At 49.3% G+C, this 25,716-nt stretch overlaps 1 protein-coding gene across 5 annotated transcripts in view; it reads left to right on the top strand.

Moving 5' to 3' along the window:
- LDB3 (LIM domain binding 3) overlaps positions 1 to 25,716 on the top strand; it is a 60,108-nt gene extending 34,392 nt beyond the window's left edge. For 3 of the 5 annotated variants that reach the window (XM_081245915.1, XM_081245914.1, XM_081245918.1), the window contains 6 exons: positions 3,736 to 3,878; positions 9,546 to 9,960; positions 11,150 to 11,330; positions 11,946 to 12,066; positions 17,242 to 17,357; positions 22,732 to 25,716. In XM_081245915.1, the coding sequence (XP_081102041.1) occupies positions 3,736 to 3,878; positions 9,546 to 9,960; positions 11,150 to 11,330; positions 11,946 to 12,066; positions 17,242 to 17,357; positions 22,732 to 22,821 (1,066 nt within the window). In that variant the 3' untranslated portion in view covers positions 22,822 to 25,716. Of the gene's footprint in view, positions 1 to 419; positions 603 to 3,735; positions 3,879 to 9,545; positions 9,961 to 11,149; positions 11,331 to 11,945; positions 12,067 to 17,241; positions 17,358 to 22,731 lie in introns of all 5 variants that reach the window. The other 2 variants (XM_081245920.1, XM_081245919.1) reach the window with 1 other exon arrangement.

Genomic DNA, 25,716 nt, shown 5'->3' with positions numbered 1-25,716 from the left:
CATCCCTTCTCAAAGGCAAAGCATGCTTCTGACTAAATGAGGAAGGGTGAAAGAATGGAAAACAGGATGGGGGAGAAACCTTGGTTGATAATTTAGACTACTTTTTGACCGCACTGTTTTTATAGCACACGTTGAGAAAGACAAATTAGGAAGTACCCAAAAATGGGAGGCAGGGGAATCTCACTAGGCTTGAAAATATTTTTGATGTTACTGTGATCCTCCCTGTGGTCTGAGCCCTTCCGTCTTGGGGTCCTGGGTGGGGGTATTCTTTCCCTGAGCCCGGGGACAGGACTTCTAGAAGATCCTGCTCTGTTGGCAGTAAGGCTGGTACCTTCCGCCCAGCCTGCCTCTCCTGCAGCCACTGCCCCCCAGCAGAGGGGCGCCCTTGACGTGTTGTCTTTCTTGGTCCGCCTCATCAGCACCCCTATTGAGCATGCTCCAGTGTGCACCAGCCAGGCCACCACCCCGCTGCTGCCCGCTTCTGCCCAGCCGCCTGCTGTTGCCTCTCCCAGCGCAGCCTCGCCACCCCTGGCCACAGCCGCTGCCCATGCTGCCACCGCCTCTGCCGCAGCCCCTGCCTCAAGCCCTGAGGACAGTCCAAGGTAACTGGCCCACAGGTGCCAGCCCTGACTGTGGGGAAGGGAGGCAGGAAAGGCCTCCCCCGGGTCCATCTGTTGGCAGCTGTGTTGGGCCCTCAGAAAGGCCCAAAGTGGTTAGGACCCCAGGGCCCTGGGGACACCAAGGCTCTGCACTGCTTGGTGCTGAGAGTGAAGGGGAAACTGGAGGTGCATTTCAGGGAAGCGCACTGGGACGCGTCTCCCTGCCCCAGGGGCACATGCTCTAGGGAGAAAGGTGAAAGTCACACACACACATACAAAGTTAAATAACAAAGGGAGACTGTGTGGAAAGTCCGTGTTCCTGGAGCTCGGATTACAGAGAAAGAAAGGAAATCAAGGAGGCCTCCGTGGAGGAGGCTGCGGTAACCCACTGAAGGAAGGTCAGATTTGGGCAGATATTTAGCAACTACCTTGCCTTCTTTTGATGGAGAAGCATGCTAACTCCAGAGGCACCTGGTGGATTGGGATTTACATCTCCGCTCTACCACTTACCGTCTCTAACCTTCAGAAAGTGACGTAACTCCTCTGAACCTCAGTTTCCTCATCTGCTAAGACATGAATGCAATGCGTATTTTATAAGGTCCAGATAGAAGAAGTGTACATAAAACACCTAGCACATAATATGCTCTCAAGTATTGCAGGTTACTGCATTCCTGCCTGCCCTCATGGATACTCAGCCAAGATGGGGGAGGGAGGGGTTGAAAAGGGTGTGGGGAGGCAGAACGGGTGGGCTGGACAGGTCATTCTGGAGCCGCCAGGCAGTGTAACAGGCCAGGCAGGCCCAGCTCTTTCTGGGCTGTGTGGAGCTGCCAAGTTGGTGTTTGGGGTCAGAGCCAGCTTTCCCAGTCGCCACACTCCCCTCCCAGGGTTTTGCTGGAAAGACACGGCTCTAGGTCAGGGTGCATAGTTCCCTGGTGCAGCCTGAGGCCCATGAAGGGTCAGCAAAGTGGCCTGTGTGCTGCGCCCCTACCCCCGGGCTCCACAGTGACCCAGGTGGTACTGAGCCCAGCCTTTCCCCAGCCCAACTCAAGGGTCAAGGGTGAACCTGGCCCAGGCTTCCAGGGCTCCTCATATCCCAGCTTCCTGGGGACATTTAGCAAGCTGCTTCCCTTCTGCACACGGGAATCTCTTCAGGTAATCTCTTCAGAATCTCCTCAGGCCTTGCTCCCTGCACAAAGAAGAAACCTTGAGGAGGATAAGATATATCCCTGCTGTCTAGTGAGAAGATGCCTCCCTAGTCTGAAGGGGGGGCTTTAGGTGCTGCGGCCCCGTGGATGGTCTAGCCTCATCCCTGGGGCCCCAGCCCTGTTCAAGGGCAAGCTCCATTACCCGCTCCAGGCCTCTGTGTCTGGGGGCCCTCAGGACTCCCTCAACAGGACAAACCCTTCCTCTACTTTGCCTTGCAAAGAGATGTGAGGCCTGGACGGAGGTTGGAGAAGGACCTGGAGGGCTCCCTGCATCAGGCTGAAGCAGAGGGGGCCAGGGGACCACGCTCTGGGCCCAGCTACCTTCCCTCCTTGCACACGGGCTGGGATGGAGCTGGAGGGAGCCAATGGGAGACAAACGGACACCCAACATGGCCTCAGAATTCTTGCTGGGTGTCTTAAGTCTCTGCTTGCGGCCCCAACACCAGTCTCTGACAGAGGACCTGTAGCTCCTGGGATGCTGGGAAAACATCCTCCAGTGGAAGCTGGGCACCTCTTGGACACGGCCTCTTTCTCTTCCATTGAGGCTCCTACTCCACTGGTCTTAACAGGTGTATATCAGAGAAGGGCAAGCCCAGGGAGGGGAGTCAGTACCCTCATTCAGCCAGAAACATGGCAGCTTGGCGTGGCAAGCCCCCAGGTCTGGGACACTGGCTCTCTGAGACTCATTCTACCTCCAATTGTCTGGGACATCACCACAGACCCTTCTGAATCTATTTAGGAGCCTGGCGGTGGGTTCTTAGCTCAGGGCAACCCACTCCCAGAGCCCTAGAGAAGAAGGTATTCCCTTATCCTGTGACTCTGCCCAGCAGAAATGGGCAGGCCCTTGGCCCATGAGCAACAGGTGGAAGGCAGGCAGGAAGCCATGGGTGGGCAGGGGTCAGTATATTTTAAGGGGCTCACTTCTCCAGCGCTCCCATCAATGCCCCATTTGCACTGGGGGTGGTCATGTCATCCCCATTAGGATGTGAAAGATGCAGGGAGAGACCAGGGACGTGTTCTATAAGGTTTCATTAGTTGTAAATGAAAAAAAAAAGGGGGGAGGTTCACTGACTAATGGAATTGGGAAACACTGGATCAGACAAAGTTAAACAGACTGCTTAGTTGTAGGAGTTCTTGGAGCCTTTAGTTCTCTAAGAGGAGAGGCCAAGCACAGCATTTCCTGAGGGCAATGAACTGGAACTTTTTTGTTTTTCCACCTCTTTGGTCCCATGGTCCCTGGGTCACAAGTGGGAAAAGGCTGCTTTAGGCTTCTTGGCAGCTATTCCACTGGGAGGAGGGCAACAAGAATCCTGTATGGAAGAGGAGCCTCTATGTGTGTGTGTGTGTGGGGGGGGTGTCTCCTGGCCTCCCATGAGACCTCCCCGGAGCACTCTTGCCCAGAAACCTGAGACTTTGCTGCTCCCTCCAGCAACAATAGGAAGGGGGAGGGGGAGGAGGCCAGGTGGTCTGAGGCTGTGAGGTGCCCCAAAAGGTCAGGAGGTGGAGGGAGTAGGGTAGCTCTGAACATCTCCATCTCCCCTCTCTCCTTCCTCTGCCCCAGCCTCCGCCCGCTCCCCCTCATTCCACAGTGTCTACCCAGGGGGTGAAGGGTTTTCACTGCTCCTGTCTGGCTGGTGCCTCTACTTCCTCTCTCCTAAGGCGGTGGCACCAGCAATGGGCTGTATTTCTCAAGGTGTCTCTGCTGCTCTAACCAGACTCACCATGACTCAGCACCCAAGGAGCAGCTTCCTCCCCCTGAGACCTCCATGGTCTTTCCTTCACAGCCTCTGGCAGCTCCCCAGGGACATCTTTGTCAGGTTTCCTCCCGAGAGGCTCCTTAAAGATCTGGGAGCCAGCCTGCTGTGGCTCCAGGCCCAGGGCCCGGGTGGGGCTGTCCTTCTGGCTGTTAACTCTTACCCCCTTGGTTCCAGGCCCCAGGCCTCTGCCTACAGTCCCGCTGTGGCCACCTCTCCAGCACCTGCTGCCCATACATACAGCGAGGCCCCAGCTGCCCCTGCACCCAAGCCCCGGGTTGTCACCACTGCCAGCATCCGGCCTTCTGTCTACCAGCCAGGTGAGAGGCAGAGTGGGAAGGTGAGAGGCAGAGTGGGAAGGGAGGCTGTCTAGGCTGGGCGTGGGCTCCAGGGGTCAGCTCCAAAGCCACATCCCCCTGAAGGATGGTGGTTATAGAGGCGCTGCTAATGAGGTTTCAGCCTTCCTTCCTCCAATTGTGGGCCAGAATCCTATGGAAGCTGCCTCTGGTGCTGGGGAGACAGGTGGCCAGTGTCAGGCAGGGATGGAGCCTCCCAGCTCTTGGGAAGAGGACACTCCTGCCTGGGGATTTCCAGGCCCCAGGTGAGGAAGAGAGGGTTTAGAGTGGAGGGGCTTGTTCCTCCAGGAGTCTGGATCTGGCTCAAGGCAGAGGATGGGCAGCTGTAACAAAAATGCCACGGGCTTTGAACAGACCTACTGCATGATGTGATGCTGGGCAAACTGCTCACCTATCTGGTCTTTGGTTTCTTCAGCTGGGACAGGCTAACTAGAGGCATGGAGAGCACATGTGACAGGCGGGAGAGTGGCCCACACAGGGTCTCCCGGTGGCTGGCCTCACTGGCTGTCTGTTCCATCGCTCTGGTCCCCATTCTCAACACTGCGGGGACGAGGGCTCAGCCTGTGTCTTCACTTTTCCTAGGCAAAGTTGGGCCTCTCCCCAGAGCTCTCCAGGGCGGTTCTCGGGCTGGCTTAGACCCCTCCTTCCCCTGCATGCCCCTGCTCAGTGAACTTAAGGGAAGATAAGACAGGGACTGAGGCAGCAAGCACCTTGCTTGGGGGAGTTGCCTTGATGTGTAGGGCAGAGGAGCCACAGTCAGCCCTCTGTTTTATAAAATATACTCTGACATTAGTGCTGAGTGTGTAGACGTGGCTTTAGCATCAGACGCCGGTGCCAGGCTCCGCTCTGATATCTAAGGCAAAGTACTTCATCTCCCAGGCCTGTATTTCCTCGTTTAAAAAATAGGCATATTATGTACACCTGGTGCTCTGGGGATGAAATGAAGCACCCAGCAGAGTGCTTGGCACACAGGAGGTGCCTTTCTCTGTCTCTTCAGAAGCAAGAACACAAAGTTCTGAGGTTAAAAGTCCACAGGATTAGGAAGCAATTTGCAGCGGGCTGCTGTGGTGAAAAATCTCGGATGGAGGTAGAGGAAGCAGCTGCTCTGCGGAGATGGGGGGCACAGGAGGGAGGGTGATAAGGAGTTTGGAGGAGCAGCGGCGTCTGGAGGGGGCGCAGGGAAAGTATTTCCGCCCGAGTGCGGGCTCCGCTCCCAGGCAGGTCCTTCTGGGCATCTTCCGGGGCGGGCCCCGGGTTTCGGCGCCCCTGCCCCGGCCGCCGGCTCTCCTCTGCAGGCCCGCAAGGGGGCGGCACGGCTCCGGGGGCGCGCACCGCCAGCCCCCGCAACTGGCGCCCGTCTCGTCCTCCTTCCGGCACTGGAGCCCGGGGCGGGGCGAGACGTGCTGGAGCCCTGGAGCTGCCGGCCTCCGCGGAGTTCCCAGGCCTTGCAGACGTTAACTCATTCCTGCCCGGAGGGAAGGAGGCAGCCGGGCGGCGCGCGCCTGAGCCGGCCTGCCTCTGCCCCCTCTCCTGAGGGTGGGGTGCCAGGGAGGCTGGCAGGTGGTCTGGGGAGAAACGAGGATCGTGGACCCGGCCCCCCCCCTCCTCTCCTCCGCCGACCCCGGGGAGAGCGGGGAGCCCGCGTGCCGTCCGAGCTGCAGCTCCCCGCGAGGACTCCTCCGGGTCCAGGGTGGCGTTCGCAGCCCAGATCTTATCGCCTACGCCGAGGCTGGGCGGCCGCTCCCCGGAGCACCTGGGGCCCGGGAGAGGGCCGTGGGCAGAGGACCCCCCCTCTCCCACCCCGACCCCCACCCCCGCCGGGGCTGTGCGCTCGCAGGAGCCGGGCCCGACCTGGAGTGAGTCAGAAATCACCTTGTTTAAGTACACATTCCCGAGCCAACGAGTGCGATAGGGGCTTTTGAACTTGCCAATTAGAAATGAAATATCACCTTCTAATTTGGACGGGCTTTATTCCGTCAAGCAGAAATAGCAACAGCCCAGGGCTCGCAGATGGGATATCAAGTCTCTCTCCTGGCACATCGGGGATGGTGGGGCCAGCCAGGCTGAAGGGCGCAGAGGGAAGGGAACTGGGAAGCAGCTGCTCCTCACCGGGGACCTGATGGCTGAGGGAAGCTGCCCGGCCTGCGCCTCGAAGAAGGGAAGGGCCCTCGCTCTGGGAGGGTGTAGTCCTGGGCAAGGAAGCAGCCCACCCGGGCCCAGATGCCGGGTGCCTCTGACCTGCTGAGACCTTCGTGTGGTGGGGATTTAGAAAAGGGGGGTGGATCATGGAGTCTGGAAGGCCTTCCGAGGAGGGAGGAGAATGGCTGCCAGGCAAAGGGAATAGGGTTAGTGTTGCTGGAGGGAAGCTGGAAGTGGGCAAGGGCCCGATTTGGAAGGGGTGTGCTAAAGCTTGTTTTGCTGCCTAGGGAATGGTTAAGCAGGGAATCTGGAGTTGAGACCTGCTGCCTGAGTGCCAGTTTCAGCTCGGCATTTCTTAAATTCTCCAAGCCTCAACTCCTCTTCTGTAAAATGGACTTGAAAATATTATTTGCCTCATTGGATTGCAGCGAGTATTACATGAAATAGTGCACATAAAGGCCCTGGCATGTGGAAGCAGTCAGTATTTGGTAACCGTTGTTCTGATTAGGACAGCACTGTCTAATAACAATACATTTTCTAGTAGCCACACTTTTTAAAAAGTAAAAGGAAGCAGGTGAAATTAATTTTAATATATTTTATGTAACTCAGTATATTCAAAATATCATTTCAATGAATGATCAATATAAGATTATTAGTGAGATATGTTACTTTCTTTTCTTGTACTAAGTCTTTAAGAATTGGTGTGTATTTTATTTTATTTTATTTTATTATTATTATTATTATTTTTGCGGCACACGGGCCTCTCACTGTTGTGGCCTCTCCCGTTGCGGAGCACAGGCTCCGGACACGCAGGCTCAGCGCCCGTGGCTCACGGGCCCAGCCGCTCAGCGGCATGTGGGATCTTCCCAGACCGGGGCACGAACCCGTGTCCCCTGCATCGGCTGGCAGACTCTCAACCACTGCGCCACCAGGGAAGCCCTGGTGTGTGTTTTATATTTATAGCATGTTTCAGTTTGGACTAGCTGCATTTCAAGTGCTTAATGGCCACATAGGGCTATGTATTGGATAACACAGGCTTAGGGCTTTCATTCTTAATCCCTTTTAGCAGAGATCCCCCCCCCAACTTTACAAAAACAAAAAAAAAGGAAATAAGATCTTGCACAGAACCCCATTATTCAGAGGGCTGAAGCTGCTCTAGCATTTTGAGACCCTCTGTTCCAGGCACTTGGGAGCTATGCAAGCTTGTTGGGGAGGGTAACAACACCTCAAATATGGGCTTCACAGGTTTACTAGTGCATGCAACATGCCACTGCAGTAGGTCCTCACCCTGTGAGGCAGGCAGGGATGTCATACCTACCACCACTGATGATTAGACTCAGTCCCAGGTTACTGACTTCAGGGGTGCCACATCTCCCACCGCCTACATCCCACAGTCTCCCTGGGCTGGGATCCCTCAGGTGACCATCAAGCTGTGAGATGAGCTGACAGTGCATCTGGACCACGAGACCCAGCAGTCACTGTCCTCACCATCTTCACTAACATTTAATGACGCATACACAGTGCCAGGTACAAGGCTAAGCCTTTGTAGTTCTTATCTCCCATCATCCTTATAACAACCCCGTGAGGTACTAAGAATTATTATAGCCATTTTTAGACGAGGAAATTGGGGCCTAGAGACGTTAAGGAACTTGCCCAAGGACACACAGCCAGGTTGTTGTAGAGCTGGGACCTGAACCCAGGGCTCTTGATGGCTGTGCTACATGCCAGACCATGCAGCCTCCTCCAGGCTGATAAGTACTCCTCCATAACGTGGTGCACGCAAATCTTCTGGAACTTGGACTCATGTTTTTTACAGAGGCAGCTTGGGGTGATAGAAAGAATGGTTTTGGAAATTCACTCTGCCACTTACTAGCTCTGTCTGAGCCTCAGTGACCTCAACTGTAAAAGAGATTAACCCAGATGACCTGTTATGTTGCCTAGCCTACCCTCTTAGTAAGTGGGAAGTAGATTTCCTTATGGAGAAAGTTTTACCTTTGGAAGCCAGCGTCACTCCCAGGATGGCTCTAGGGCAGGGCTGGGGAGGGTTTTAGCCCTTCTGCTTTCAATAACACAGGCCTGGTCCCTATCCATTCCCAGCACGGGGGTTTTCATGTCACCCACCTCTGAAGGGCCAATCATATGGGAGTAGAAGGTATGGGGTTGGAGCAGCAGGCCACAGACCACCTAAGGTAATCGAGGGGAACCAGGTGGGGAGAGACCAAAGGCCAGGCCGGGAACTTTAGCCCTGAGAATGTCCTTCCTTTCCCGGCTGGAGCCTGATGGGGGCTGCCTCAGCATCTATCAGCACAGTCCATTCACCAGGCCAGACTCAGGAATGGGAAGGGAGGCTGCCCCGACACACTTCCTGGGGTAGGGGGAATGAGGCCTCTTTCCAGAGGAACAGGCTGTAAGCTGAGGTGAGGCTTCTGGAACCTCCCTCCCTAGGAGGGGAAGCTGGTGAGACCATGTGTGCCGGACACAGCTGGGTCTGCCCCGGCTGGCTTTGCAATGGGAGGCAGCAAAACTTAGAAACCTGGGTTTTGAGGGCCCAGGCCTCGGAGGGCTTTGGGTGAGCAGCTGCTATGCTCCTTTGTGTTGCCACCCTAAAAGAGTTTTCAGCTCTCAGTGGGCTGGAGGAGGGAGTTCTAGAAGCGGGGCAGTGCATCCTCATCCTGCACCCTGGCTTCCTTGGTAACCTCCACGCAGTTACTCAGACATACTCTCAGTTTCCACCAAAGTGATGAGGGGGAGCATGTGTCCCCCAGAGGCAGCCACAGGCTGAGGGAGCAGCTACACCTAGGCTCTGTCACCCCAGCATCTCTGCCCAGCTTCCCTCTGAATGCTGCCTTCAAGACCCACCACCCAAATCAAAACAAAATGGAATTTCCCCCCAGTACAAATCAAGCCAAGCTGTGTTTCAAGAAAACGATTGTAGCTAAACCTGAAACCTGAACCTGAAAACCTAACTGTCCCATCACCTGCTTTGTCCCAAAGGCTGGACTAGGTCCAGGTTCCGCAAACACTTGTGATTGAGGCATTTCAGATGTCAAATCACTGGTCAGAGTGCAAACAAAGGCATCTTCCAGTCAAGGCCAAGCTGACCCACTCCCACCCTCTTCCTGGCCCAGGGGATCCAGATATGAGCCTGGCCCAGCCACCCCTGCCCCCGTCCCTGTCTCCTGCAGGCCTCTGGCAGCCAAGGCCTGGCAGAGCCGCACCCCGCACAGCTGCAGATATTTATAGCCCTGTCCCTTCCCAGCCCTGTCCAAGCTCCCGAGGGCTCTGCTCCGACGGCTGTTTATCTCCCTTGGCTCCCTGCTGCAGCTTCAAATCGAGGCCATCAAGAAGTTCAGGGAAGCGTCTCCTGTAAAAACTGGCATTGTGCTGCTCTAATATTAAAGTTGTCTTTTTCCAGTTCTCTGGCTGGGGGCGGGGGAAGCTGGGAGAAATGAATTCCTGACACATTTTTCTTTGGGTATTTTTGGCTTGCAGTGCCTGCATCTACCTACAGCCCATCCCCAGGGGCCAATTACAGTCCAAGCCCCTACACCGCCTCCCCTGCCCCCGCCTACACCCCTTCCCCTGCCCCCGCCTACTCCCCCTCGCCAGCACCAGCCTATACCCCCTCGCCAGCCCCAAGCTATAATCCTGCACCCTACAGCGGGGGCCCCGCGGAGTCTGCCAGCCGTCCCCCATGGGTGACAGACGACAGCTTCTCTCAGAAGTTTGCCCCTGGCAAGAGCACCACCACTGTCAGCAAGCAAGGCCTGCCCCGAGGGGCCCCTGTGTACAGCCCACCACCAGCTCCGCAGGTGTCCCCCCTTGCCAGGGGTACCGTCCAGAGGGCAGAGCGCTTCCCAGCCAGCAGCAGGACTCCGCTCTGTGGCCACTGCAACAGCATCATCCGGTAAGGGCCAGCTGTGCCCCTGTGCTGGGGTGCTGGGACGAGAGGGGGGCGGGAAGGCAGATGTAGGGTGAAGACCGCATGCAGGACAGCCTCAGGTCCCTCTGGCTTGCCATCTGGTCTGACCCTCTGTGAGGTTTAGCTTCCATACCTGTGTGATACCCACCTCCCTGGGGAGTTGAGAGGCTTCCACGAGGTGAGTGGGTGAAGCTCCCAGCATGGTGCCTGTGCCAGCACCGCCCCCTTGGGCTAAGGCTGGGTTCTGGGAATTGCAGGTCTGGATGGTAGATTTATTGGGCCTCTTGCAAGCTGGCTGACAGTGCTAGTTTTGACCCAGCTTGCCGTCCTTTCGAGGTGCTCCTGGGTCTGTCCACAGACAAGCCCGTGCTGCTCAGGGCTTTGGTGGGCATCTGCCACACTAAAAGGAAAACAGTCATTTCATGCTTAGAGGCCAAGGATCATGGGTGGTACTTGTTTGAGTATAGTACGTTTATAGTGTGTGCATATGTGTGTGGGGGGTGAGCTTGTGTATATGAAAAATACACTTTTATTTAAAAATAAAGTATCATTAGAAAAAATATACTCATTAGAGAAGAATTAGAAAATTCAGAAAAGTAAAAATTAAAACATAAAGCGTTTCTTCAGTCCCACTGTCTGACTACTAATCTGGAGCCAGATTAGTGTCCTGGGTCTACCATACTAGCCCTATAGCCTTGAACAACTTACTTAACATCCCTGTACCTCACTTTCCTTATCTGAAAATGGGTATCCTAATAGTACCTGCTTCATAGGATTGTTGTGAGAATTAAACACGTTAAATAATGCAGATTTCTTCTTGAATGGTACCTGGCACAGAGTAAGCACTTAATAAATGCTCTAGCCATCAGCACTGTCATCATTGCTCTTCTTACTACAATCATCAGTAGTCAACCTAATGGATATTCCATAATATACTTACCCAGTCCCCTGCTAGTGGATGTTCGAATTGCTTCCCCATCTCTGTTTGTTGCAAGTGATGAAACGACATCTTTTTGCATGGAGCTTTATCTGAATTTCCTGTTATTTCATTAGAGCAGTCACAGAAGTTATAGCGTCATAGGGTCAAAGTGTGAATATTGTTGAGCGTTTTCAAATATCTGGTCTTAAGCTTTGGGGGCTGCTTTAGAGGAGGTACTATCCTCTGCTTCCCCAGGGGCCCCTTTCTGGTAGCCATGGGCCGCTCCTGGCACCCAGAAGAGTTCAACTGTGCCTACTGCAAGACCTCCCTGGCAGACGTGTGCTTTGTGGAGGAGCAGAACAACGTTTACTGTGAGCGGTGTTACGAGCAGTTCTTTGCCCCGGTCTGTGCCAAGTGCAACACCAAAATCATGGGGGTAAGTGGGCCGCATTCCTCTCCTCTGACCCTCGTCTCTTTTCCAACCAATCTCTCCTCCTCCGCAAGGTTGTGGGGTCCTATTTGGAAGCCAAGAAGTTGCTGTGCTAACAGAGCAAGAACAACTCCATTTCTATCCTAGAAGGGAGTTGGTTTACCACCAATGAACTAGGGAGTAAATGAACTTGAAGCAAGAGATCCGTGGGCCACATCCCTGGCCACACAGCTTGACGTGGTGGCAGAGCTTCTGCAAAGCAAGTTACTGCTTCACAGCCTGACCTCACCGTGCACCTGCATGTGGCTTTGACCCTCGATGCCCCTTTGGTAAAATGGTGGTAACATGTAGTACTTCCCTCCCAGGCTGGGTGGGAGGGTGAAGCATCACAGCTTATGGAAGCACACACGGAACCTGGCACCCAGCAAGTGCTGCACGAGTAGGAGCCTCTCCTCTGCCGCCCCTAGCCTTCCTCGGTGTGTCCAAGGCCCGCTTCCTGACCTCTCCTGCCCTGCTCCCTGATGGGATGCTCCGGCAGTGACCGGGGCTCGTGTGGAAGTTAAGCCTGCCTTCTTCTCCCTCCTGGACCTTTCCGTCCTGAGCTGAGGCTCTTTTCCCCAGGAAGTGATGCATGCATTGAGACAGACGTGGCACACCACCTGCTTTGTCTGTGCAGCCTGCAAGAAGCCCTTCGGGAACAGCCTCTTCCACATGGAAGATGGGGAGCCCTACTGTGAGAAAGGTAGGACCTCTGTGCTGTGGGGAGGCCCCACAGTCTGGGAGAAAGGGGTAGGAGTTCCCTTTCACACACATTCAATCTGTGCTGTTTTCCCTGCACCAAATATGTAGACCACAAGTCGGCATCTTGTGACCGCTTGGGAAGCCTTTCAGATGATTTTGATTTGAAGACCACAAGGTCTTGTCTGAAAAGGCTTTGGCTCCGGCCTTTGTCCTAGGTTCTGTTCCAGGCTTCGTTTCAGGCTGGCTTTGTAACTCTGATTGAGTTGCTAAACTTCTCTGAGCCTCACTCTCCCCATCTGTGAGAGGGGGAGAGCAACACCTGCCTCCCAGAGTTGTGGTGAGGATTAAACCAAAGAAACTTCGGAACTCGTCAAGTACATGCAGGTCCCCTCCCAGCTCCTGTGATGTTTACCAGACTCTGATGTTCCTTCAGAGTCCAGCCAACTCCCTGTCTGAATTCGGAGTTTCTCTGTTCTCCCCATACGCTATATGTTATCTTATAACTTGGAGTCAATTATGGTAAATTATGAATCCAAAGCCATCTGTTAGAGTTGGGCATCCTGGCTAACTAGCCATTCAGTCACTCACACATTCACACGCTCATTTATTCATAGCCTGCCTCTTTCAGATAAGGATTTGAGGCAGGTTCTAACAAAGGTAACAAAAACATGAAAATTAAGACAATAGAACTAGCAAAGCAGCACCAAGTAGAAGAGGGAAAAGGAAACATGCTGATTATGAAGAATAGCAGAGCTGCACTGACTGGGTAGCAAATGTGAGAGCAAAAAGAGAAACACAGTAAGTTAGTTGACTTTAAAAACCAGAAAGGAGAAAACATTCCAGTTCTTCAAGGGGAAAAGGAAAACAAAATAAAACTTTTTTTCCCCTGACAATAAATTACAAAAGAAACTTCTTGGGTTCTGAGGTACTGGAATTCTCTTTCCAGCTCTGAGGCTCACTGAATGACTTTAAATAAGTCACTCAGTCATTCTGGCCTCAGAGTTCATATCGGTAAAAGGGAGAAGATAACACCTGTCTTTTCCCTTCTTAGGAGGAAATGGTGATGATTGGTAATTAATAAAAGTGCCGTGGTACCAATACAAATTGTTATTGTTAGTCGACTAAAAGCATTATAACTTTCATAATGTGTGATAAGCCACAATTTATGCGTGAGGCTTGTGAAAGGATGATAGATTAGCACTATTACCGGTGCTCCTCTCCCTAGCACACCGCCCCAAAAAGATTTTCAAAAATGATGTTTTGATTAAGAAGACCCAGGAAGGGGATGGTCTACTGTTAGGAAAAGACAGCAAGGAAGCAGGTTTAGCCTCAGCCTTAGGCACACTGAGAGACCCTGACTGAAGGCCCGCAGGGGCCACTTCCAGGCTGTGTGACCATGGACAGGATGCTTGCCCTTTCTGAGTCTCTCCTTCTTCCTTCACTTAACTCTCAGAGGCTGTTGTGAGGATTAACTGAGGTAATGGGTGCACAGCTCTGTAATGGCTCTGGGAGACCCACAGCTCTCCAAGAAGCACAGTTTGAAACCGCTTCCTTAAGCAATGGGAGTCACTGTGATGTTTTAAGTAAAGAAATAACACAATTTAATTTTTATTTTAGAGCGTTAGAAATTTAATATGCTTGTTGAATGTGATAAAGGGTGATATTCTTATAAACAAAGTAAAGAAAGGAGAGCTAGATGATCCAATAGTGAGGTAAAGTCAAGCCTGTTGGTTAACCTGCCCTAGAGATAAAATATCAGAGTCAGCCCCTGTCCCTGTACCATGGGACACTGTGTTTGGTTCTGACCTTGTCTTTTTTTTTTTTAATTATTGTGGGGGAAAAAATACACATATAAAATTTACCATCCTAACCGTTTTTTGTGGTTTTTTTGGCTTTTCACTTTTTTTTTTTAAATTAATTAATTAATTTATTTTTGCGGTACGCGGGCCTCTCACTGTTGTGGCCTCTCCTGCTGTGGAGCAACAGGCTCCGGACGCGCAGGCTCAGCGGCCATGGCTCACGGGCCCAGCCGCTCCGCGGCATGTGGGATCTTCCCGGGCCGGGGCACGAACCCGTGTCCCCTGCATCGGCAGGCGGACTCTCAACCACTGCGCCACCAGGGAAGCCCCACTTTTTATTTTATATTGGAGTATCGCCGATTAACAATGTTGTGGTAGTTTCTGGTGCACAGCAAAGGGACTCAGTCATACATATACATGTATCCATCCTAACCATTTTTAAGTGTACAGTAGAGTAGTGTTAAGTATATTCATACTGTTGATTGATCTGAAACAGATCTCCAGAATTTTTTCATCTTGCAAATATGAAGCTCTATACCAATTAAACAACTCCCCTTTGCCCCTCTCCCTCCAGTCCCAAAGAAAATTATAAAGACCTAATAGGAGAAATAAAGGAAGGAATACATAAATGAGAAACTAGATTATTTTCCTGGTGGGAAAGGCCCATGCACAAACTTTATTTCATACCAATTACATTCCCCTTTTGTAGAATAAATGAGGAAAATACCAGCTTTTTAAAAAAATGTATTAGGGGATTTCCCTGGCAGTCCAGTGGTTAAGACTCTGCGCTTCCAACGCAGGGGTCTTGGCTTCAGTCCCTCGTTGGGGAACTAAGATCCCACAGGTCGTGGGGTGCGGCCAATAAATAAATTAATTAATTTTAAAAAATGTACTAGGATCACACCTGTGATACCAAATTATAAAACAAAGTGACAATTTTACAGATAGTACAAAATCAAGTTTAAAGCAAAAAAATTAATCAGTAGGCAGGACTAGACATTCCAGAAATAAATTTGAGCCATTGAAAGAGCTTAATCTGTGAAAAAACGTAGGCTGCACAACAGGAGAAGGAATCACTATTTAACAAGGTTTTCTGAAACATATCTTTGTTTGTTCACTCATCATTTATCCATCAAATGTGTGCCAGTTCCTGTGAAGGGCGCTAAGCATAGAGCGGAGGACTCTGCCCTGAAAAACCTCAAGCAGACCTATCAATGCCTGATATGCTGGCACATAAATGGACAGTTAAGAGATAATGAATAGATAGATGAATGAATGAATGAATGAATGAATGAATGAATGGGGAGGCAGAGAAGCCCAGGAGAAGCCCTCAGGAATGCTGTCTCATCTCTCTTGGGTGGGATGGGGATGAGGTCTTCCCAGAAGGAAGGCAGCCCAAAGGATTGCAGAGATTCAGGTAGACAAAGTGAGAAGGGTTTTCCAAGCCCAGGATCCAGTTCATACAGTGGCATGAAGATGGAGGAGAGAATCCAGGGCATCTGGAGACCAACTGGGCAGAATGAGAGAGAATTCAGAAGTGGGGTGCAGGGCTTGCCCTTGAGTGGAGATGGGTTAGCCTATAGCCCTGCTTCTCACCCCACACTAGTAAGTTCCTACAGAGCACAGAGTGAACCATAAACCTGCCATAATTCTCTAAAGGAAGCAGAATGATGTTTTCCTAGCTCTGGTGAGGCAACAGATTTTTTCCCACTGAAGAAATGAAGTATTTTGTCAGAAACAAGATTGATGGACTGTGATGTATATAAGAGCATTTGCGTGACAAACTATAATTAAATCCCGAAGGGGAAACCATACATTGGAAAAGTATGCAAGAGATATTTAACTTATCTAAAAAGCTCCATGGCAAAAAATAACTGAATAACAGCCCCATGAGTTAGGTAGTATAGTTATTCCCATTACATAGATGAGAAAGTTGAGGCACTGAGAAGTTAGGTGACTTGCCCCAGATTTGAACAATTCCTGGATAGAGATGGGATTTGAGCCCAGGTCTTTCTTTCTTCAGAACCTAAGTTCATAGCCCCCACTTCACGTTGACTCTCAGCAGGTGGTCTGAGACAGTGACTAGGCATACTGTCCACAAGGAGATCTGAGCAGAAAACCTCTGTAAGAAAAAGCCAACTGTGGCAGAGCTGTGGAGAGACAAGTACACTCCTAGGGGAATGAAGGCTTTGTAAAAGGCATCAAGGTTCTTCTAGAAGAATCTAGGAGAGTTCTACAGTGAGTGCAATGGGAGTGCTGCCCACTACCAGGCCCGGACAACTGGGGCTGAGAAGCACAGGCCTGGCCCGCTGTCTCACCTGTGTGGCTCTGGCTAGGCCCTTCACCTCTTCCAGCCTCATCCGCAAAACAGAACAAAAACAATTTCGCCAAGATTAAGCTTATTCATTAATTTATTGATTCAGTGATTCATCCATTCACTCATTCATTTGACATATGTGTTGGGTACTGACTTGTGTGCCAGGCACTGTGCTGGGAGTACAAAGAAAACTAATACATAGGGCTTCCCTGGTGGCACAGTGGTTGAGAGTCTGCCTGCCGATGCAGGGGACACGGGTTCGTGCCCTGGTCCGCGAAGATCTCACATGCGTGGAGCAGCTAGGCCCATGAGCCATGGCCGCTGAGCCTGCGAATCCGGAGCCTGTGCTCCGCAACGGGAGACGCCACAACAGTGAGAGGCCCGCGTACCACACACACACAAAAAAAACCTAATACGTAGACCTTGACATTGAGATACTAGCAAATAATACAATCTATGTGAGGATGCTTGGTAAACTGTAAAGCGTTATGTAAATAATATTTGGTATTATTATCTCTTTGGCTGGGGGAGGGGAACATGTCCCAACAAAGTAGCTCAGGTATTGCTTCTAGTAGTGAAAATTTATTATCAACACAGATGCCCAATGACAGAAGAATGATCAAGCAAAGAACATGCTACAACTCTAAAAAATGTTAAAGGCTTTCACTCGTCCAAAATAAGCAGAGCTGCTGGGAAATAGGATTTTTTTTTTTCTTTTTTGGGATTGGTCTGTTTGGACCATAAGACCTGACAGAGCAGAGGAGAAAATCACCCTGCAGAAAGTTAATGACAGTTCCAGAAAGTGTTTGAAGATCAAACCAGCACGGGGTGGTGACTAAGCCTGAATCTGCACCACACCAGTGCAAATTATTGGAAAAGGAAAAAACCAGTCATGTCACTGAATATTTTGTCTGCAAGATGACAAGTAACCAATTAGGTTTCATCCACTGCCCCCAGCCCAGTGATTTGGGGGGTTGTTCTGACATTGGGTTGATGTGGCTGGGACACTCCTCCCAGCCTGCCTGGATGCCTGGTCCTTACTCTCTGCCTTTCATTTCAGACTACATCAATCTGTTCAGCACCAAGTGTCACGGCTGCGATTTCCCCGTGGAGGCCGGTGACAAGTTTATCGAAGCCCTGGGGCATACTTGGCACGACACCTGCTTCATTTGCGCAGTATGTTTTTTGCTTGGGGTTCTGACTTTCTGAGAAGAGGCACGAGGGACCAAGTGGGGCCAGATGACCAACCCTTTACATCCCTTTCAACTCTGGCATTCTAATATTCTGTCATTTTTAAAAGCCAGAAAATACCATGATGCCTTGGTATGTCACAGCTGAGCAAAGTTTTATTACTAATAATGATTTATTAAGCAGTATGGCTTTGTTACTCTCCACTTCATTAAGGACAGAAGAGTGTCTTAGGATCTGGTAAACTAGCAGCTTTCCTCAACAGCGATGCTCTCAATAGGTGGGAGGAGTGAATGATGTTGGGATTTAATAGGGGCAGGCGGCTTCCCATGGTTACAGGTCGTTTAAGATATGATGACGTGATTCAACGGTTTTCCCCTAAATTTTCACCATGAACACCAGATTGGAGCTTATTGACTAATCCTATGAAAAGCTGAGATAAGTTTTCTTTTGACTGAACCTTTAGAAATCAGGGCTGAGTATCATTTCGTTTTCCTAAATGGTCCTGTTCTCGATATATAGTTGCCAGGAGATAAGCCCTAGATTAAGTATTAACCATGTGCAGTTTATTTCTGCTGAACAGCCAGGTCATTTTTACCGTGAGATTGACGTTTTCCTTCCAAGGGCTTTGGGTTGGGAAAGGGACAGGGCAATGGGCCTGCCGACATTTAGAGTCTGCATTAGAGTTCGAAAACAGTCGTCCCTGATAAAGCCCCGTAATGTGAGTCTATAACTGCCTAAACTTTATTTGGGAAAATCAGTGTACTACTCCTGCTATTTTTTTTTTTTTTAACCAGAGCTGCTCAAGGGAAATTTGGGGAATGTGTGAAAGGTCTACATAGTTTAAACTTGAACAATTATTATAGACTTATGACATAGGACAACCATAGGTATAAAGTTTACTGCAATTCACTTCAGCTTTTATACTTCATTTCTATATCCCCTCCCATCTGTGGGGTGCATTGTATTCACTCCATATATTAGTTTGCTAGGGCTGCCATGACAAAGTACCACACTTGAATAGCTTAAACAACAGAAGCTTACTCTCTCACAGTTCTGGGGGCTAGAAGTCTAAATTCAAGATGTCAGCAGGGACCTGTTCTCTCTCCTAGCTGCTGGTGGTTGCCAGCCATGCTTGGTGTTTCTTGAATTGTAGCTGCATAACTGCAATCTCTGCCTCCATTGGCACAAGGCCGCCTTCCCTCTGTGTGTCTGTGTCTTCACATGACACTCTCCTCTCTGCAGGTGTCTGTCTCTGTGTCTCTTCCCTTCTTATAAGGACACTAGTCATATTGGATTAAGGGCCTACCGTACTCCATATGACGTCATCTTAACCTCAGTCTTAATTAAGTCTGCAAAGACCCTATTTCCAAATAAGGTCACTGCTATGTCCCTGTGCTGGATAGGCTGGAGGTGCTCGGGGTTGGGACTTTAACATGTGAATTTAGGGCAGCACAGTTCAATCCATAACACTTTTTCCAGCCCTTTGAACAGATTCTCTAATTGCCTAGAGAACCCTAAGGTCCTTAATAAGGAACCCTGGAGGTCCTTAAACTATATCAGGACCTCCCCTCTAAAAAGGGACAACAATATAAATATACCGGCTTTGGGGTTGTCCCCTGAAGAGCCACAGCTCAGCGAGGCACCGTACAGGGCTTTCTGACCCTTACCTTCAAGCCATGGCTTGTCTGATCCTAAGATGCTGCCTGCAAATCTGGTTACCCAACTTCTAGAAAGATCTAAGAGACTTGGAGGAGGTCCAGGGAAGACAGAGGCGTAGAGGCCTGTTCTCCAAAGGCAGGCTGATGAGAGGTCTGTGTCACATGGAGAGGGAATCATGCAAAGGTGAGCATGGGTCTGCTCCCTCAAGCTTGCCGTGTTTGGCTGAGTCATGATGGCACAAGTCCCAGAGAGAGACAAGAAGAAGCGGTAAAGCCTGGGGTTGTTCAGGCTGAGATTACAGATAAGTTCCAGTCAGGTGTGAAAGACCCACAGCACTGCCCAGAGGGTCTGCCCAAAGAAACCAGTCAGATCCCGTCCTCTGGAGAATCAGCACAAAGAATCATTACGCCTTCCCCCAAACTAGCCCTGAATAGCACTCACTGCCCCATGAAGCTATATCAAAGTGGAATATGGTTTGATTTTTGGAAACCAATATTTTGATTGGAAAACTTTCAGTTTTTTTTTCCCTTTGGTCCTTTTTCCATCACTTTGTATTTCCAAATCACTTTTAATGAGCATATATTTTCCTGTAACTTAAAAAAAAAAAAAAACTAGTAAGAAAGGAAGATCAGGACTAGCTCTTCCAGCTGACATGCTGTTTCCCCATCAGTTAGATCTCAGGGGAGCACATACTTCAGACTAATTCAGTTGAGTTTTGGGAATACAAAAGTCTCCCAGAACAAGTCTCTACCTTCAAGGAATTTAGAATCTTGAAAGGAAAACAAAGCTGACATATATGAGCAATTAATGAACAGAACAAAACAACATCTCTAAAGTCCCAAGCATATAAAATGAAGGCTGAGAAGGACAGTGTGGGTCAGGGTGAGGGTTTACCTCCTGTCTGGCTTTGGCACCTGAGTTCTGATGGAAAGGATGTGAGTCCTATCTTAGTTGGGGAAAGATGTCTTACTGGCCCTTCTTCTCCTTTGAGTCTAGTCGGTATCTAGTTGGTGTGGGTACCAGGAAGGGACGTGCTGTGGTGTAACTTCTGTGGGCAGTCGAGGGGCCTCTGCAGCTGGCCCATTTCATCGCCTTCCACTCTGTCGTCAGCACTCTATGGCCACCACTCCTTCCCAGCCAGGCTCTGCTGCCACTTGACCACAGAGCCTGGGGGTTGGACCATCCCTGCTGTGCCGCTGTGATGGGTAGGTTGGAGGCCTCCTCCACCATGGAGCCCCCTTGCATCCCACCTGCAGGCTCCTGGCCCAAGGCACTGAGTACGACCTCTCTATGACAGTTCTTGCCCTCAGTCTCATCTTATCAGTGAGCCACCTCTGAGGCTCTGACCTTTCCTCACTCCTTGGTCTTCAGTCTCCCAACACCCTCTCCAGCCTGACTCATCCAGAGTTTTCACAAGCAACCAGCACTGTCTCAGACCAGGCAGGGTCTCCTAGCCAGAGCCCCGGCTGTCGACCAGCAGCTCCTTGCCAACTCATTCCAGAGCTGCCTTTCTATCTCTCCCAAAACCCATCCTCACCAGTTGGATCTTGGGTGCCACCATCTTAGACTTGTCTCCAAGTTGTCACCACAGCTTGAGGCCACCACAGGAGCCTGGTTACACTCAGTATCACTGCATCTACCTGGGATGTTCTGAGACACTTTCTCAGGTCATTGGCTTCCAGAGCCCATTAGCAGCCCTGTGTGATCTCAGGTATAACATCCTCAACTGGGCCATCAGGGCCTCACAGTTGGGACCACCATGATGCCACTTTTCTTTCCAGCTTTCTTGGAGTGGACACATGCTCATTGGCCCAAGCTCATCTCGGAAGGGTGATTTCTGTATCCTCATGCCTACCTGTACCTGGGAATTCCACCTGCACTTCCTCTCATGTCAATGTCCTAGATGTGGTCCCCAATTCTGCTCCCCATTAGGGATCTTCAGTGCCCTCTCTGAGGCTAGGGCCTGTCCCAGCCTATGTGACTTCCCAGCTGACTGGCAATTGCCAGATTGCCCACCCAGGACCAGACCTCATACTGGTAGTCCAGCAAGCTTAGTGAACTACCTCGATACAAGTCCGTAAACCGGGAACAATTTCAAGTAAACATAGCCCCTCTCTGCTATGAGGTGTGGGGAGAATGAGCTTAGAACTGGAGTCTCGCAGACCTGAATATGGATGCCCAGGTTCTACAACTTACTAGGTCTGTGACTTGAGCAAGACACTTGGGCTCTTTGAGCCTCAGCTTTCAATTGTGAAATGGGGAATAGTCATACCTATCTCATAAAGTTTTTGTGGGAATTAAATGAGACCATGTAGGGACCTCCCTGGCGGCGCAGCGGTTAAGGATCCGCCTGCCAGTGCAAGGGACATGGGTTCGATCCCTGGTCCGGGGAGGTTCCACCTGCTGCGGGGTGACTGGACCTGTGTGCCACAACTACTAAGCCTGTGCTATAGAGCCCGCTTGCCACAACTACTGAGCCCGCATGCTACAACTACAGAAGCTCGTGCACCTAGAGCCCATGCTCTGCAACAAAAGGAAGCCACCGCCATGAGAAGCCCATGCACCACAACGAAGAGTAGCCCCTGCTCACTGCAACTAGAGAAAGCCCGCATGCAGCAACGGAGACCCAACACAGTCAAACATAAAATAAGATTAAAAAAAAAAATGAGACCATGTATACAGAGTGTCTGGCATCGTACTTGACCCACAGTAGTCTCAACAAATATTACTGATCTCCCTTCTTTTTGTTTTGTCAGCATCTTCAAACTGCACTCATATGTTGTCATCATGGGGATATACAATTTTGCCTCTTTTTTTTTTCAGTCAGTGTTTTCCTGCATATACTTTGCCATATTTGATTAATTTTTTCGTGGTGGCCTGTCATTGGAAAAATGCACCATAAAAATTAACTTAATCATCTCCCCATTGAGAGAAATCTTAGTAGTTTTTCAGCTTGTAGTTGAGCATATGTTGCTTTCCTGTTCTGTGCAATAGTTGCTGCAAGATGAAATTCTCCGGAGTGGTGTTACTGGGGCACAGGGCAGGCACATCTTCATGGCTTCTCTTCAGTGTTTCCACATCCCCTGCAGAAGGCTGGGCTGATCCATGTGTCCCTAGCAGTGACAAGTAGGCCTGATCCCCTTTTGGCATTGCTGACTTTTGACTGATTACTTTTTTTTTTCATTTTCTGGCTCCAGTCATATAAGGTTAAAGGTGACAAGATATTGAGGCTCTTCGTTTTATGTATTTTGCTAGATTAACAGGTGTCTAGTGCTATCTCATGGAGGTTTTAATTAATTTTTCCTTTAATTATCAGTGAGGATCATTTTTCTGACATTTTATATTTCTTTAGGTGTTAATCACTTCTGTGGATATTGACTTATGAATTTGTATTGGTTCCTTATAAATTTTGGATAGCATCAGTTGATCACCTTATTGTGTATATGTTCCGTATTCCATTAATTTAATTTAATTTAACTTGAGTTTATTCCGTGTTCCTCTTGGGAAGTCTTGACTTTTAGATAGCTCAACGCATCTATACTGCTTTAGCTGTCAAGCACCCGTGGTAGGGAGAGGCAGGCTGTTGCCTTTTCTCCCGTCTGCCTGTGACAGCACTTTGTCTTAAAGGGGTGGCTGAGATCTTTTGTTTGTGTCCCCCTGCCTCATGGGCTGTCTCATGCCTATCTGTTCTCTGTCCCAGGTCTGCCACGTGAATCTGGAGGGGCAGCCGTTCTACTCCAAGAAGGACAAACCCTTGTGCAAGAAGCATGCACACGCCATCAACGTGTAGGGAGCCCAGGGTGTCTGCTGGCAACGAAGGATTCAAGGAGGCTGATGTTTCTTTTTGGGGGGAAAAGGGAGAAGACAGGAAGTGACTGAGCCCTTTTGAAGTATAATTTTAGTCCTTTCTTCTGCACACAGATTGTGCATTTGCATAGTTCAGACTCGAAGCCAAATGAAGATTCCTGAACCAAGCTAGGAATTAATCCAAGACTGGAATTGTACTCCAAACACTGAGGACAGAATTCCAAGAACTCAAAAGTGAAAAAGAAAAAGTAGCTTTCCCCACGCGATACACTTCCCTGAGGTCACCAGAGCAGGGACAGAGCTCAGAGCAGTTATGGAGAATCTGAAGCATTCTGCGGAGTTCTTTAGAGCTTCTCCAGCAAACAAAATGAAGTGCCAAACAGCCCTCGCTGCAGGGTATTTTTAGAGCCATAGCTGAGTGCTTGTTAGCTAAGACCGATTGGGCTTTCCTCACCAAAAAAGGAAGTGTTATTCCATTACTCCCGTCATGGAGCTACCTCTGCGCATCAGACTTCAGACCTTGCACAGGCTTGAACATTCTCAAGGGAGCCCAGACATCGGCCGGATGTCTTCTGGGAGCCTCTGGGCAATCGACAGGGCTTTAGGAAAGGGTCGGGCTTGCACCACAGACAGCTGAAGAAAGAAGGGCTCTTCAGCTACCCTCTTTCAGTCTGAAACATCCAATGTCCCCAGAAAGCTTAGCTTCTTTTTGAGTTGTGGTGGGAAGGTGGAATTGGGTTTTTCCAGTTTTGCTTTGCTGTTTGTGAGAGGAGATTTTAAAACGACTCTGGGCTGTGTTTGGCCTCTGTTTGACTTTACGAGGTTCATTAGCATGAACGTCTAGTCTTGTGCATGTTTCATTCCCAATACTATGACTGCTCACTGCTGAAGTCTTCCTCAGCACCCCTCCCCCCAACAGGCTTAGTGACCTGTGGAAAAGAAGAGAGAGACAGTGTCTGAAACAGGATGGCAGAAGAGGCTGAGAACATGCCCAAACTCTGGGTGGGGAAGAGGGACCTTCCTTTCTGCCAACCTCAGTAAGAACGCACGAGCTGGCAGGACCTCCCACTTCAGAGCTGCTCCATCCTTCTCGTATCTTCCTTTAAACGCAGTACACTGATTATATACAATTGTGTTGACTGCTGGAAGGGAAAGATGATATATGATATATACACGTTTGCCATTTTGGCCAATATTTTGAAAAAGTATGAGCTGAGTTGATCTAGCAATTATTTAAGCATTTATTGAAATAGACTTGGGTCTTCAAACTTCCTTAAAGTATTAGTGATAGTTTGAGTTAAGTAAGCATTTTAAAGCTGTTTGGTGATAAAGAGAGAAGCTTAGTTTTTGAGGTTGGAAGTGGTATAGTCTCTTTCCCTTTTAGGAAGCGCTGTTATTATGCTCATTGAACATGGCCTTGAAGCAGGTGGTTTGAGTGGATGTTTCTCACTTGAGCACAATATTTAGGCTCTCTTCCAAATCACTGCTACTCTCTCCTCACTCCTGTTTTGGATTTTCTCTTTGCATGTTTGAAATGTTTTATGAGAATGCATTAGAATACTTTTTCTTGTGAGAACTGAGGCTTCCAGGGGACTGCCTTTCTACCTGAGGGAGAAGGAAGCAGCTAGATGTGTCTCTAACAAAAGGCCCGAGGTTTTTTTTCCAAGGGTGAGGTCACCAACATCCCCCAGGGAGCACCAGGAGGGACATAAGCGTGCTCCTACCACAGGACCCTTCTTTACTTCTGGTGCAGGGAAAAAGTCAATATAAAGCACCAGGCAGAGTAAAATCTGCAGGGAGTGCCTGGAGATTTTTCAAGAGTTGCAAACAAGCATTCTTTTATTTTTGGAAAGTTCAAATACACAGGAACAAGGAGGTTGCTGACTGTACAGAAAGGCTCTAGGCAGGTTTTCTCTTAAAAAACAAAAACAAAAGCCCCCACAACGTTTAAATTATCAGGGACTGGTCTCGAGGAAAGGGAAAAAATTTCCCTAGAGTTGTTTCCAAAAATATCGTTTAAAAGATTTTACATATACACACACACAAGTGTGCCCATTAAAACGTGTATGATCATGAAAAAGAAAAGTAAAATCTCAAAGGAGAACTTCATCATAGTCATTTATTGCATCGGTTTTTCTGCATTTCAGAGCTAGTGCAGATTCTGAGGGACTCTTTTATTTACCAAAACACAAAATCAACAACAGCAACAAACATTTTAAAGGTAGCAGGAAAAGGAGGTAGTCTGAATATGGTTCCCTCGATGTTTGTAAGTTTGGCGTAGTGTTGGGTTAAGGTTGTGTCTATTTCAAGTTAACATCGTGGATATCCCTACAACACCAAACAGAATTTTTAATAGTTCATGGTGGGGAGTACACTTTGGATCTACAGTTCTTGTCTCCTCATTGTTGACATTTATTTAACATTTATAAACATTAACTTTTTGCAACTGAGTGACTTATATCTGCAGTGTTTGTGTTAGGAATCTAGCTTTTATAATGTTAACTTTTCAACCCAAGTACTCTTGCTTTAGGATATTTTTTAAAATTTTTAACATTTCAGAAGTGGAATATAGTGTGTTAGAAGTGTGCACAAAAATATTTTGCATGTTTTTTTTTTTTTTTTTGGCCTGTGTGAATTCTTTTTAGCAAAATAAAACCCTAAAACAGATGTGCAAATACAGATTTTTCTGTGTAAAGTTTCTTCATGTGACAACCAAAAGTAGGTTATTTCTATATGGCTGCAAATAAAAGTTTGAGACAAAACAAAATGCCCTAAGGAGAAGAAACATATAACTCACTTGCTCTTTTGGCTATGTGGCCCAACAGCAGTTTAATCGTCTTGTTTAAACAGACAAGGATATGCGGATAATACAAATGTT

This window comes from Mesoplodon bidens (assembly GCF_964165515.1).
Source record: "Mesoplodon bidens genome assembly, chromosome: 1".
In the NCBI taxonomy this organism is placed as follows: domain Eukaryota; kingdom Metazoa; phylum Chordata; class Mammalia; order Artiodactyla; family Ziphiidae; genus Mesoplodon; species Mesoplodon bidens.
This window is presented reverse-complemented; position numbering and strand designations above follow the sequence as displayed.